The sequence below is a fragment of the Vulpes lagopus genome, chromosome X (assembly GCF_018345385.1).
Source record: "Vulpes lagopus strain Blue_001 chromosome X, ASM1834538v1, whole genome shotgun sequence".
NCBI classification, from domain to species: domain Eukaryota; kingdom Metazoa; phylum Chordata; class Mammalia; order Carnivora; family Canidae; genus Vulpes; species Vulpes lagopus.
The window spans coordinates 100740484-100756382 of NC_054848.1; the positions used below are offsets into that span (position 1 = coordinate 100740484).

The window sequence follows — 15899 nt, forward strand, 5'->3', positions numbered from 1 at the left end:
GGCAGAGGGAGAAGCAGGCTCCATGTAGGAAGCCCATTGTGGGACTCGATCCCGGGACTCCGGGATCACTACCTGAGCCACAGGCAGACACTCAACTGCTGAGCCACCCAGGCGTCCCACAAGTTGCAAAATTTTATAAAAATACTTAAAAGTATAAAATTCTTCTTATAACCTAACACTGTAGTATAGACTCTCATGACACTAGTGATTGCTTACTTCTCAGTTCTCCAGGCATTATGGTTTAGATATGTAAAAACCTTTCCAATTTTGAGATATTTAGCTCACCTTTGATACTCTTATTTTCCACATTTGATTTACAACCTCTTCTAAATGCATCAGTCCTTTTTTTTTTGGCATTGAATTTGTGAAGTTTCCTCTTCACAAAAGAAACTGGGATCTCAATATGTTAAAATGCTATGTTAATTATGTCCCTTTTTTGCATTGATCTGTATGAAGCTTTAATAGTGAAAAAACCACAGCTATATCGGGAAGCTGAAAGTGCTGTTTCAGATGGGAGATGTTTTTGATCTATTAGTCGAAATTATTTGTTTGTCCATTGTCATGCTTTTACTCTAATCTAGGGCATTTTGTATTGGCTGTTTTCTAAAATGGCCACAGGATCTATTTACTAACATGCTTTTATCATTATATAATCTGTGCATTGACATTATGATTTTTGGCATTATGCATAGCAGCTAATAGAATTTAATACTTTAATAATTTTTTCTGCTGTTTCAATGCTTTGTGATCAGTGTTAGAAATGGTACCAGGTATGTTTTGACACTTACTTTGTGCAATGCAGGGAATAATTTTTACCACAATTGTCACATTTCCCCCACCACTAAATAACTTAACATTGGAGCAAGATAATATTCTTCCCAAATATGACTGCCAAGCTAGCACAGAGGTTTAACTTTTCCAGCATGTTACCCAATTAACCTTACCTTTACCATAAAGTGAGTAATGCTGTAATATTTACTTTAATTGATATTTGTTTTAGTAACATTTTAAAAATTGTTAGACTCTTAGAGATTCAGGCTGAGAGCACACAAGACTAAAATAAGGATCTGTTTTCTTTGAGATAAAAGTTATGTATGGAATGATATTTAAGAGTATTTGAGGATGTTATTTACACCACAGTTTATTTTAAATGATTGTTGTAACAACCCATTTTAAATTGTTAGGTAATCTCAAAAAAAGATGAGCTAGGAACATATAAGACTGAAAAAGAGGGTTTGTTTTCTTTCAGGTGAAGGTTGTGGATGAACGGAGGTATCGGAAAGTGTTTGAGGATATTGTACGCATTATGGACAGGATGGAAAATGACTTCCTTCCTTCCTTAGAACTCAGCAGGAGGGAGGTGAGCAAAGATACATGGCTTCCCCATCTACTGGCCATCATGTTTAGTACAGGGGAAATCATGTTTGTTAGAGGAGGCAGCACAGCATAATGGTAAAAACCATGTGTGCTGAAGTCAGACTGCCTCCATTCTGATTCCAGCACTGTCATTTAGTAGATGTGTGATCACAGGTGCATGTCTGACTCTCTCAGAGCCACAGTGTCCTTTTCTGGTTAAAGGGGTAGTTGTGAGGATTACATGAGTTAACGTATGTGAAGCTCTTAAAACAGCTCCTGATACAAAGCCCTCAGATGTTAGCAGCTCTTATTTAATATTTCAGACTTGCTGGTTAATTCATATTTCAGGAACTAGGACTTGGTCATGGGATGAATGTCCTGAACCCTAAGGTTCAGTTACCCTCTTAGGATCTCAGGAACAATAAGAGAAGTAGCAAGAGCTGCCAAATTCCTTCTCTGCTGGTGTGAATACAGTAATAAATGAAAGGGCATGGTGTACAGCTGGCTCAGTTGGTGAATGCATATAGCAATTGCACACCTGGTTAATAATTACCTTATTCTTTATTCATATTCTCTATGGAATAATCCAACTGACATACCTCCCCTACTAGTGATGCATGTTTGTGTCTGTCTGTTATTCCCCAGTTTGTGTTTGAGAATGTGAAGTTTCGGCAACTACAAAAGGAGAAGTTCCAGATCAGCAACAATGGACAGGTTCCCTGCCATTTTTCTTTCATCCCTAAACTTAATGACAGCCAGTACTGCAAGCCATGGCTTCGGGCTGAACCTTTTGAGGGCTACTTGGAGCCAAGTGAGTTGTCCCTTTACCATTGTCTCTGCTTGCAATGTTCCATCTTCCCATGACTCCCATCCCTCCCTTTTTTAACTACTTGTTTTCTAACCACATGTCTCTTACCTTCACTGTCATTATATTGGGGAGATCTCTTGTATGTCCAGTCTCTCCTCCATCACTTGGTGATTTTTAGAGGACACTACTTCTGTTGGTGCTTCTCTCCCTTTTCCTTTTCCACCAGAAGTTTCTGTTACCATGTGTCATTTCTTACATTTCAGATGAGACAGTGGACATTTCCCTTGATGTGTATGTCAGTAAAGACTCTGTGACCATCCTGAATTCAGGGGAAGATAAGATTGAAGATATTCTAGTCCTTCACCTGGACCGAGGCAAAGATTACTTCTTGACCATTAGCGGAAATTACCTCCCAAGTTGTTTTGGTACATCCTTGGAGGCCTTGTGCCGAATGAAAAGACCGATCAGAGAAGTTCCCGTCACCAAACTCATAGACTTGGTAAGAAACATCCTAAGACATGGAACCTCCTCTGGATGTAATTTTCACAATACTTAAGGAATGTCCTCATTGTCTCTGTGCTTTTCTCTTTTGTCAGGGTGGGGGGAATTGTCAGGTGAATAATAGAAGAATGTTGCTTTACTCTAGCATTACTTTCATTAGATTAAGCCTAAAAGGAAAGAGGAGAGTGATCTGTAATGGGCTGTTGTCAGGAATATAATATATAATACTAAGTTCACTGAATTAGATTAAAGGATCCCTTCTCAAAGGTCTAATGCTTATTTGTTATGCTCTTCATACTTTTGTAAAAATTAGCATGTATGCAAGGAACAGTAAGTGGCAGGGGGCAATATTATCCTCATTAAACACATCAGAAAGCTGAGGCACGGAGACAGTAACTTGCCCAAAGTGGAATAAGTTAGTGACAAATCTGTCCCCAGACTTTCTTTTTTTTTCTTTTTTTAAAAGATTTTATTTATTTAATCACGAGAGACAGAGAGAGAGGCACAGGCAGAGGGAGAAGCAGGCTCCATGCAGGGAGCTCGACGTGGGACTCGATCCAGGGTCCCCAGGATCAGGCCCTGGGCTGAGGGCAGTGCTAAACCACTGAGCCACCGGGGTTGCCTTGTCCCCAGACTTTCTGATTCCCAGTCAACTCCTCACTATATCATCATATCTAATCCCAAACTTGGCTGCATGTTGCAGCCCAGACCTGTAAGTGAACCTCAGAGTACCTGTGTCAGAATCCCCCAGGGGTCTTTGGACAAGTACAGATCCTTCCCCCTCCCCCCGCTCACCTCTGGCAATGGAATCACAGTCTTGGGGTGCAGGGCTTAGGAACCTGAATTTTATCAACATCCCAGATTATTATAATGTGCACTGAAGTTTGCTGCATGTTTAATGGGACTCACTTAAAAAGGGAAGGAGAAAAAAAAAAAAAAAAAAAAAAAAAAAGGGAAGGAGTAGGATTTCCCTTCCCTGACACCAACCTCTAATATCAGTGTCCTTAGGGAAGAAATGCTTATTATCTTCAGTAACATAAACTGATTGAGTAACAAGTTCATTCTATTAAGAACTTTTCCTCTAAATGAAAATATTGCTGGGTTTGTATGTAGACCTCTTTGAGCTATAAAAGCATACTCTTTGGTCTTTTACCAAAGAAAATGAGGTGATGTGACAGCCATACTTTATCATTAGTATTAGTATTCATGTTGATCCTTTCAGCCTCACCAGAGCAGTGACTTTATCATCTAGCAAGGAGGGCTAGACCAGCGGGTAAACTGCTGGCTTGTCTGAGAGTGATCTGTTCTGTTGCCATGGAATTGTTTTAGCTATGACTCAGATGGCAGATTAAAACATTTGAGTCCAGTCCCAGCATTCTTTCTTGGAACTATACTTGTTTCCCTAGAGCCCTCATGACTGGGTGTATTACCTCTATTTAAAAGAGAACCATTTTCTTCAGAAATTCACATCCTTACATTCTATTATTTTTTATACTTTTTTTTTCTTACCACTATATTCTGTTTTCCAAATTTACTATTTCACCATTTAGGATATATTCTAAATGAAGTTTCCTTTTTTTCCCTACCCCCTTCCCTCCATCATAAACACCATTTTCCAGCTTTCTTTTTCCCAAATTTTAATTATGAAAGTGGCAAATATGCAGAAAAGTGGAAAAGAACAGCACAATGAACTCCTATATGCCTTACATATATAGACGTGTATTTTTTTTCTTGCTATGGTATTTGCAATGAAGTAGTGATAAGTTATTTCACTGGTGAACATGTTAGCCTGCCTCTCAAGAAAAAAGACAATTTCTGTATTATCACAATACCATTATTATGCCTAAGAAAACTAGCCACTCCATATTTCAATTTTTCCAGCTGTCCTAGGAATTTTTTGATAGTTTTTTGAAGCCAAAATCTCATCTGGATTCATGTAATACCTTTGGCGAGGTCTCTGCAGTCTCTTTTATTTATTTATTTATTTTTAAAGATTTTATTTATTTGAGAGAGAGAGAGAGAGAGAGAGAGAGAGCACGAGTGGGGGGAGGGCAGGGAGAGAAGCAGACTCCCCTCTGAGCAGGGAGTCTGACACGGGGCTCCATCCCAGGACCCCTAGATCGACCTGAGCTGAAGGCCGATGCTTCACTGACTGAGCCACCCAGATGCCACTCTGCAGTCTCTTTTAGAGTAAAACAGTTCTCATCTTTTATTTCTTTAATGACATTGACTTTTTAAGAGTCCAGGATAGTTGTCCAGTCAAGGATCCCCTGTTTCCTAACTTTGCCTGTTTCCTCTTGGTAACTGTTTAAATTTAATCCTTTCATACTCTTTCCTTCTGCTTTATTTCCTGTAAACTGGAAACTAGTTTTATTTTTGGTCAGAGTTGGCAGAGGGATTATGATACCCTTTATTGTAATTGTTCTGTATTAATTAGAGTGATTGGAAGGAGGCTCAACCAGTGTGAAAACGTTTCATTTCATTTGAAATATTATCAGATAATTCAGTGTTTGACCATGAAAAGGAAGTAGCCAAAATCCTTAATGGAGTTAGTAGAATGGATCTGTAGGAAGCCCTTTTTTTTTTCCTTTTTTGTGCACAAATGATTGAAGGTTTAAAAAAATAGAACCCTGATAATTTTTCATTATTGAAATTGCTGAGTTCTTATTAAATTGTACGTTTGTGGTCATCATTGATTCTTTTAAACTAAGCTATTATCGGTAGGGTATAGGGTTCTGATTTTTTCCAAAGCCTGTCACATTTCAGTATTATTAAATTCCTGTCTCTCATTGATGAGGAAGTTATCCATATTAGCGTAGGGCAATAAACAAGAAATCTAAGATTATCTGTATGCCATTTATAATATCTTCTCACTCTGTTTTGACTTGATATTGACTTTCTGCAATGCTTTATTACATTTGTTCATATTTGTTCCAAGACCTAAAATGATATTTCAGATACCATGAGATGATGCTATTAATAATGATACCTGTTATCCTTTATTGCATTATTCATTCTAAAATTTTGGTGAAACCAGAAATGAGTTCAGTGCTTATGTTGACTTTCCATGTACTGTTTGAGAAAGATTCTTATGTAACACCATCTTCCCACCAAATGTGCAGTGAAATAATTGGCATATGTCCTTTTCATTCTTCTTGCCCTTCTCAATGATAGTGACTTTGCCACTATTAGAATAGTTGGAATTAGCACAAGTGGTGAGCAAAGGAGAATTTGTTTGCAATTATCTTTATTCTTTTCCATAATAAAGATTGATTTTTCTGGTTTGTTAACTAGCATATTAACCAGCACATAATCATCAATATTTATTCATTACACATTGAATACAAAGTATTATGGAGTTTATGTGGGTTCCTGGAATTTAGTGGTGATAAAAGTTTACTTATATATACAGTGTGGCTGAATTCTAAATCAAGGTTAATAGGGAATTTGGTTAAAGGTAATCTAAACATATAACTACTTTTACTGGCTAATGTCCAATGTGTTTGGTAAGTCAATATTTTGGAAAGGCATTTAGAATGAGAGTTGTGGAGCTTGTAATTTGTATTAACAATAGATTCCTGTGCTTGTTTACTCAAGCCTTATATGCTATAAAAGCTTATTGACCAGCTAATTTCTGTAACAATCAACCTCAGAACCAGCCTATTTTGGCTTTTTGAATATTTGTTTTATGTAACATTAACAACTAGAAACAAATTCAGCGCATAAGAATAAAGTGGACTAGAAAAGTGATTTGGGGTTCATCATAGAAGTGTTTTGAGTCAAGTCCAAGTACTCAAGAAATATGTATTAACATATTGGGTGAGCAGGTTCTTCCAGGTATAAGGGACATCATGAATAAAGGCTAGGTGAAAGCAAAAAAGACCATGTTTGAAAAATTTTAAGATTTCCCTAGGAAAAAAAAAAAGATTTCCCTAGGAAGAGTGAAAATTAAGGAAAAAAAGAGTATGTGAGGCTGATTGGGTAGGTTAGGAGCAAGGGATAGAGAGTCTTGAAGTCCACAGATGAGTTTGTGCCAAAGCCAGAGGCATCAACAACTATCAGAAGGCTTTTATGAACAGTATGAGGTTGTAAATTGACATTTGAAGGAATAGTCTAGTGTTGCTTATAGATTGGACCTAATGGAGAGGCCAGGTTTGAATTTACCAGATCTGGTTAAAGGTTTTGCTGGTAGATACAGGGACAAAAAAAAAAAAGGTTGAGGGATGGGTGGACAGACTATATTTGCTTGGAGACATGTTTATTTCGAGATTGATATCAAAGTTTGAAATAACAAAAATAACAGCTTGGTGATTAATTCGTGCCCAGTGATTTTTTCACTAAGTGTTTACTTCATCTTACTGATCCAACCACTCATTTCTTATCCTGTTTGGTGTATGGTTTGTGTTTCTTCTCTTTATAGTTCACATGAACTAATCCTTTCTAGAACTTTGATACGCATTCAGTTTTCTGCTTTTTATTTTTAAATTTGAATCTACCTCTAAATGACTCTTTTACATTATTTTAACTGCACTTACTACTGGCAAAATTTCTTTATGGATGAATGTTGGAGTGAATAATGATTTGCAGTGCATTTGTAGCATACCTGTGTTGCTCCACCAGGGAATCCTGAATTAGGTTCCCTTTTTAAATGTGATCAACACACAGCCTTTTGCAGAGTAGGCAGGTCAGTTGAGCTAAGTGATTATCAGCAACCTTAGGACTACCTTAGGAGTATGCTGTTTATTAGTGGAGGCTAAGTGGTGTTTTTTTCAGAATCCAGCCTACTGTTAAAAATAAATATTATTTACATCTACTATATGCCTGTAGCCAGAGAAGTAAACTCTCAATGTAAATGTGCTGCTCCTCCATCAGTATCTAATCAAAGTCCTTTTGATTCTTCTTTGTTTTCTTTTATCCATTCATTTAAAAAATATTACTTTCCCATTATTAAAACGTTCTCCTTTTTGACCTACCTTGATAGCCTCTTAACAATTCCCTTTGACTCTATCACTACCCTTTCATTTTTCCTCTTCAGGGCTGTCAGACTGATCTTTCTGTAATATAGCTTTTAGGCCTATTCCTTAAAGGTAGTCAGTGGCTCCCCCATGCCTACTAAATATAATCTGGATTGCTTTACCTGTCATTCAAGTTCCCCCAAAGTCTGACTTTAACATTCCTTTTCATATTTATTTCCCATTACTTTTTAAAAAAGATTTTATTTATTTATTTATTTATTTATTTATTTATTTGAGAGAGAGAGCAGAGGGAAGGGCAGAAACAGAGGGAGAAGAAGACTCCCCATTGAGCAGGGAGCCCAATGTGGGGCTCGATCCCAGGACCCTGAGATCATGACCTGAGCCGAAGGCAAACATTTAACTGACTGAGCCACTCAGGCACCTCTATTTCCCAATAGTTTTCTCAACATCCTCCCATGCTCCCTGCAGAATAGATGACCACTTTTCCCTACTCTCACCTTGGGATTTACTTTCTCTGAACCTTTATTTATTTTGGCCCCTTCCACTTGTAGTGTGCCCATCCCATCTCTACTCCTTTAAAATCCTATGAATCTTTTAAAGGCTAGTTAGGTCCCATCTCTGTTGTGAAAAGTCACCCGATATCCCCAGCTGAAAGCCATCTCCTTCCTTTGAACCCCAGTTTTGTTTGTTTTCCCTATTAGCCATTTACTGAGAACCCATATGTGTGAATTATAACAATATCAGGCTATAAATTCTGGGACTTCTTACTCCAACTCAATTGCAAACCCGAGTCAGGGACCATATCATTTCTTCTATATAGCCTCATTTTCATCCTCCACCTCAACACCCCCCAAAGGCATGCTTTGCACTACTAGTAGATGGCCACTACTTGAAGAAAACTTCCTTGAGGGCCTGGTTTGACAGGTTAGTATATGAAAACTCTACCTAGTTTTATTCATCGTGTCATGTGGCATTTATTCATGGAAGGAAAGATAGAGAAGTCTGTTAGGCAAGCAGGTTCTGCTATTTCTTTTTTTAAGATTTTATTTATTTATTCATGAGAGACACAGAGAGAGAGAGGCAAAGACACAGGCAGAGGGAGAAGCAGTCTCCATGCAGGGAGCCTGACATGGGACTCGATCCCAGGTCTCCAAGATCAGGCCCTAGGCTGAAGGTGGCGCTAAACTGCTGAGACACCCAGGCTGCCTTCTACTATTTCTTAATAAGTAGTCCTAAATTTTAAAAAAAGGTTAGACTCGAAAATTGTGTTAAATTAGATGTTTGGTGCTCAGAATTTAACTTTTAAATTAAAAAAATATTGTAATTACAATACTATAGATATTGTATACTTCATAAAGCAATATTACTCTGATTATTTTTATTTCATTTCCTATGTTATATATAAAAGTGTAAATAAACCTACAAGAGCCTATTTAATTCAAAATGTAATAATACTAAAAAATCTATCCACCATATATATAAGAGTCATTTATAGGAAATGCATTTAGCATTGCTATTTGAAACATGAGGGAACACACTCTTCCGCCTCCAGCCTCCTGCACATATTTCATAGTAAGATAGGACTTCTCCTTTTACTATCAGACCTGAGAAGTATGATTTATACTCAGGTTCTTGGTGGCCCATGGCAGAATTGGGAGGATTCCAGTTGGGAGTTTCTGGGGAGGTGCTTATATGCTATACTACCACTGCCCTACCATGCTTGGCTTTTAGGCTGCTTCCTTGACCTTATGAAGTAGATATTATTCTCTCTGTTTTGGAAATGAAGAAGCTGAGACTTCACAAAGTTTAGTAACTTTCCTAATGTCTGTACAGAAGCAGAACAAAGATTTGTACCAGGACTGTCTACCACCACTGCCTGTGCGCTCTCCTGCTAACCATGGTGCTTTGTTTCTTACTGTCTTTTTCAGTTTTTCCCTGCCTTTGTCCAGTAAACAGCCAGATTGTACTTTTTGAGTTGTCTAGGGGACTATAGTGGTAATTTCTGTAGTATCTCTCAGACCTGAGTTCTGATCCTGATCCTGCCACTTAATACCTAATAGTGTGACCTAGGGCAAACAGTTTCACCTCTCAGTGCCTCAGCTTCCTCATCTGTAAATGGGAATAATATTTACGTTACACACTTGTGCAGACTGAATAACACTGTATATGAGCACTTTACACGTTTTCCTCTACATGGCAGATGCTAAGTGATGTCAGTAGTTATTATTTTTTGTTGTCAGTAGTTATTGTTGTGGTTATTGGATTTTAATAAGAGCACAAAAGACAGAGACCATTAAGAAGGTGCCTTCTTCCCTCTCCCTTGCTTCTCCTTTTCCCATTATACCATATATAACACAATAGGTGATAATGATGGGTTTTCTAGTCTACAAAGGTCTGGAATGAAATAAATTTACATTTCAGAGGGGACTCCATATTTGGGGACTCTAGGGTCCTTTGAAGAGGTGAGTGGGTATGGGGCAAGGGCAAAGAGTGTGAGATACTGCTTAGGGGGCCAACTAGGGTGAGAGAAATTGCAGTAGAGAGGGGAGAAGCCAGTCGTCTCCTTCTGAATGGCCACTATCAGACTCACATTCGCCCATCAGGTGGCATTAGGATGAGGTAGGAAGCTACAGAGTGTAGCAGCAGGGCCTGCCTCCTAGCAGCATGGATCCGTCACGGGGCATTTGGCCAGGTCAGCTGGCAGCTGCCAAAGGACACAGAAGTCTAGGACTACACATGTATGTTTCTTGAGTGATAATCTCAATAAACTGCATGAAAATTAATATGTACAATAGAGAACTTTGCAAATGAGAAATGTTGCGTTTTCAACAATAATGATTTACTTGAAAAATTTAAAGCTGTTTAAAGTGGATGTATCTAGTAAGCTAGTGAGTTCTATTAATACTGATCTGTTTCTAATTCTGTAAATTCTAATAATTTTCTGTCTGTCAATGACTTTCTTTTCCTGCTCTGCTCTCAGGAAGAAGACAGCTTCCTAGAAAAGGTAATACAATTAATTGGTGGTTATGTGTTTCATGTGCCTGATTAAGACTTAACTGGTCCCTAGAATTTGTCCCTAGTCTTTCCCGTATCAGATACCTCTGACTCCATGAGAATCTACCAATGTCCTGCCAGCTGTTTTTAAGTGTGTCTGAAGTATGGAAAAGATATTTGTTGTACTGGTCATCATTGAGACCCAGTACATAAAAGCAATAGTACTCAAGGTTCCAGATTTGTATTTTTGAAATGAGAAATAACTAAAGAGCTACTTTGATATATCTGAAAGCTCATGAGGTGGAGGAGGGTACTGTTTAGCTGTCCTACATTTCCAATGATAGTAAAACCTGAAGTGGATTTCTGTTGCTTTAAGAGTTGGGATTAGTGACAATATTGATTACTGAAAGAATGCATAGATATATGGTTAAGAAATAGAACATAGAATTATCATGCTGAACGAGATCATAAGGGGTCATCTGCTCTAGCACTCTGCCTTCAGACAGGGTAAGGTGTTTTCTCCATTCTAATAGACAAAATAACCAAGGCCCGAGAAGGTTGAAACACTCACTAAAGTCATACTGCTCCTGATATCAGAGGTGTGGGGCAGAAGGGACTAGAACCCAGTTCTTCTGAATACCTAGTGAAGGAACCTAGTAAAGCACTCCTGCAGTGCTTGGCCACCTTCCATCTTCAAGCTGGAGGGTGTCTGGCTCCATACAGGGCTCTCAAGTAGAGAAACGTGGGCTTGAGAAACGTTCTTAAAGCACTGTTATACTGTGTAATGTGATCTCCCCATTTTGGTGGAGTTTAATGCATTTTGATGGTGGGAATGATGTACTGTTTTCTGTATTAGTTATCAGCACTAAGGTTTCAAAGTGTGGGCTTATCAGGCACCAGATGTGTCTCAGTAAAAGAAAACAAAGTGTGCCTGATTTCCCTTTGCTAATTAGAGTTCAGGATAATTTGTGGACTTTTGAGAAAGTATTGTTTCTTGTGCATGATCTTTCTCTAGACTTCAGAGACACAAGTATGACATTTCGTATTATCACACATGAATTTGAAAATGGATAGTGGATGATGTATATAACCTACTGACATTTTATTAACCTTTTTAAACCACTAAGGATTGAGATGGTTCTGCTTCCCAGCCCTTCCTTGTTAATAGCAGGCCATGTTGTCTTTTCATCTCAGACAGTGACTTGTGTTGCTGTAATGCCTTAGTACAGGAAAAGCGCCAGTTGGATGTCAAATTTTTTAAAAAGTACATGAATCAGTGCTGAATAATTTATATGTGGTAAGTTTGGAGGCATCTGCTAAATCTATACATGTGTTTGGTTCAGAAAGTGAGCAGAGTGCATTATAGACAGTGCTTTGGTTCAGATACCATGTGGATGCCTGGATTTAATACTTGCAACTGGAAAGAAGTTAGTGGATGAGCCACTGATAGAAATTCTGGCAGCTATAGGGAATATGAATATCAAATGATAGAATCCCAGGGAAAGAAAGAAAGCAAGCAAAATGAATGTGAAGAAATGAGATTTGAAATGGTAACCAACTGTCATGCTCCTTTCTCTTCCTTATTCTCTTAGAAAGGTACAGTGACTTTAAAAGGTCACCAATGCTTATTGAAGAACATAATGTTAAGCAGAGCCCTCAGCTTGGCTCTAGTGTACACAGTCTCTGGAAGTAGTGAAACACTTCTTTTCTTTCCCATGAAGCAACATGGCTGGGTTTTGGGATGAAATCTATAGAATTTCCTAAAGTTGAAAGTACACAATATATATATAACCTTAGGGTGGAAGTGGAGAAGTGAGGAAAATGAAAAAATGGGTCACCGTTTTCAACACTGGGATTTTTCTGTAGGCTGCCTTCATATGACTTTTAATTTGTTTCAGGCACCTTTTTGATATAATTTCTATTTGACTATATAAACATAAGATAATTGAGTTTATTTCCCCAACTATTTACAAGTTCAGATTTAGTCATTGTCACTTTTGGGTTTTTCTCTGAGATACTTTCAGGAGAATCTAACAGAGTAGAAAGATAATATGAAAGGGATCACAGCCCTGAGAAATCTCTACTGGGTTATTAATATAAAGAATAACTTCTGGACTCAGACCCTGAACTTCTCACAGTATTTCTGGCCCTTGGTATGCTGTATCTGGTTTACTAATTTTGAATCTTAAGAGTTATGAGTTTTAGAGCCTTAAGATTAGGTCTTCTCTTGAGCCCAAAATATTTGCAAATGTAGGTATAATGTGGAGAATTGTCTTCAGTTTCTGAGGACCAGAGAGCCTTCACTTAAATCAGCAGTGAAAACTGTAATATTTGTGGTAAGACCTGAGAGAATAGTAAGTTAAAAGTCAACTGAATCCTAAGTAGACGCTGCCCTCTCGGAGGATCATATAGTCCGTTGTACTGGAATAGTCCCCAGATTTCGAGTGGCATGTGACCATGCTACTGCAGCACTGGTTCTCAGTATCACCCCTGAAAGGATTTACAACACAAAGTGCATCCATGTGGTAAACAGAATGATCCCAAATGGAGTGCTTAACTATTAAGTGAAGCATTTGGAAGAGGAAGGCGATCCTTTAACTGTGACAATCGGTATCGAGTGCCTTCTGACCAGGGGTGTCTCCAGTAAGAAAAAAAGGAAAAAAATCCTAAAAGATGAAGATCAAATTGTACCTACATAAGCAGAATATGAAGGAGATTAAATTACACACAAGTTTTTATTGAAACCGCTTTGATTCTCCTCCTTTTTTTATCTATTAGGAGAAATCCCTTCTGCAGATGGTTCCCTTGGATGAAGGTGCCAGTGAAAGACCCCTTCAGGTCCCCAAGGAGATCTGGCTCTTGGTAGATCACTTATTCAAATATGCCTGTCACCAGGTAAGTAACTGTGGCCTGCCTTGCAACTTGGAAGGTGTGTGAATCCAGTGGGAAATAATAATACTTCATGTCAGTAATAGGGCTTATAACTTTCCGAAGCTACATTCACAGAGCAGCACTATCAGATTATCTGGCAGATGGAAGTATCCCTATTTTATTTAAATTCTCCTTTATAGGAGAATTGAAGCCTGCAAACTAAGTGATTCAGCTAACACCACAGCCTAAGTGTAATGGTGGAGTGAGGCCCAAACTGAGCACGCCTGTTTCCTGGCTACACACATTTTCCCCTGGACTACTGTGTACCTCAGTCTATAATGCCTGCTTTCAGTCTCACATAGACATTGAAGATTTTAAGTCCAAAGCAAACTTCAAGCCCACTTCATTAATTTGATTTTCATTTTTTAATCCTATCTAAAATGCTAGCTACCTCCAACCCAACTCCCCAGATAGAGAAATTCCTGGTACTAAATTGAAGGAAAATATTTTCTTACCTACTGAAGAGTAATAGAACTTGAAAGCAAGGTTTGGTGTGGGCATGCCATTTATTCCTGCCCTAGCATTCCCTACTATCAGAATCTGAGCGTGATTCAGCTGTTTGGACTCTGCCTTCTACTTGTCAGGAAGCTAGAAGTGGGAACACCTCATCTCCCTAGACAGCTGGTCTTCTGCCATCTAAGGTATAGGGTAAAAGCTTTGAGGATCATTTTCTGACTTGAAATAAAATTTCACGTGGATTATACAGATGATAAATGGGAAAGATGCCATTGTCATACCTCCATTCCTAATCCCAAGTATGCATATTACCCTTCCATTTGCATCCTGCTACTCTCTTGATCCCTGGGTGGTCTTCAGAACTGTAGGGCCGATTATCTTGCCTTGTTCCATTCATTGTGACCTCTCTGGTAGGAGGACCTGTTCCAAACCCCTGGAATGCAGGAGGAGTTACAACAGATCATTGATTGTCTGGATACTAGCATTCCCGAGACAATCCGTATCCTTTTTGACAAAGGCTTATTAGGAAGCCGGATAAATTCTTTACCAAACTCTCCTTTCCACCTGCATTTGAGTTTTGTGTTTCCGTCTTTACTTTCATTCTGTCTTCTATTATAAGGTAATCATTGACTCTGCAGTTGTTTTTCAATTCCTTTTAGGAACTTTTGACTTCTCTCTGTATTAGACTCATACTGAAAGGAATCAAGGGGTAGGTAACAACGACTTTTAATAAACATGGAACATAGGACCCACAGCACTGGCACTGTTTTGCTTCAGGCCATTGATCACTCCTGCCACCACATGTGTTGTCACTAGGACATGGAAGAGGATGGGAAACATTGGTGACTAGTTTAAAGGACTGATCAAATGTGAACATCATTCTATATGCCATATTCCCCTGACTCTCACACGTTGAGCCAAACCTCCCAAGAGGTTGATAAATTCTGTAACAACTCAGCTGCAGCATACCTGAACCACTAAAATATCAAACCCCAATTAGGATTAGTCTGCCCTGAATAATAGGAAGGAAACTGTCCCTGAGGGAGCTGGAGGAAGAAAGCAAATCGGGTCTCTGTGTGGCTTTTTTCCTGGAGCCACTTTCCCTTGACTTAAGGTAATCCAGCTGGCAGTAATCACTCTGTGGCTGAAGCACTGCTCATTTTCCTGGAAGCCCTGCCAGAGCCTGTCATATGTTATGAGCTGTATCAGCGATGCCTTGACTCTGCTCAGGATCCCCAGAACTGCCGACAGGTGAGTTTTACTGCTCTATGTGTCTGAGGCAAGTGCCCCCATAGAGAAATCAATTTAACAAGGCCAGGTGTGTATCTAGCTGTGTGGTAGGGTGGATCTGAATCTGTTATTCGTGGCAGGACACCAGCATTGAGAGTCGGAACTTTTAAATTTTAGGTTGTGTTATTTCCTGTTATATTTGCCACACTTTTCTAGTTGGCCTATTGAATAGGGCAGATACCTCTGCTCTGGCGTAGGATTGGTGAAGCTGATCATATATGGAATTCTGGCTGAATTACCAGAAAGGGTCAGTGATGCTTGTGAGCCTTTCTCCTTTTTGTCTTCTTGGTGTTTTTTGTTTTGTTTTGTTTTGGTTTGGCGGTTTTTTAGATTTTATTTATTTATTTATTTGAGAGAGAAAGAGAGAGCATGTGCACATGAGTGATGGGGAAGGGCAGAAAGAGAGAGAGAGAGAGAGAAGCAGACCACCTGCTGAGTGGGGAGCCTGCCACAGGGCTCTATCCTAGGACCCTGAGATCATGACCTACGCCAAAGACAGATGCTTGCTTAACTGAACCACCCAGGCGCCCCCTGGATGTTTTTTAAAGATTTTGTTTCTACGTAATCTACACCCAATGTGGGGCTCG

The 15899-nt window shown here is 38.9% G+C and overlaps 1 protein-coding gene across 6 annotated transcripts in view; it reads left to right on the plus strand.

Moving 5' to 3' along the window:
* The window catches only part of OCRL (OCRL inositol polyphosphate-5-phosphatase), a 68713-nt gene that overhangs the window by 33903 nt on the left and 18911 nt on the right, over window positions 1–15899 (plus strand). For 5 of the 6 annotated variants that reach the window (XM_041741365.1, XM_041741360.1, XM_041741363.1 and 2 more), the window contains 7 exons: window positions 1250–1360; window positions 2002–2167; window positions 2428–2663; window positions 10622–10645; window positions 13414–13530; window positions 14437–14521; window positions 15146–15273. In XM_041741365.1, coding sequence (XP_041597299.1) covers window positions 1250–1360; window positions 2002–2167; window positions 2428–2663; window positions 10622–10645; window positions 13414–13530; window positions 14437–14521; window positions 15146–15273 — 867 coding nt within the window. The remainder of the gene's footprint in view (window positions 1–1249; window positions 1361–2001; window positions 2168–2427; window positions 2664–10621; window positions 10646–13413; window positions 13531–14436; window positions 14522–15145; window positions 15274–15899) is intronic. The other variant, XM_041741364.1, reaches the window with a different exon arrangement.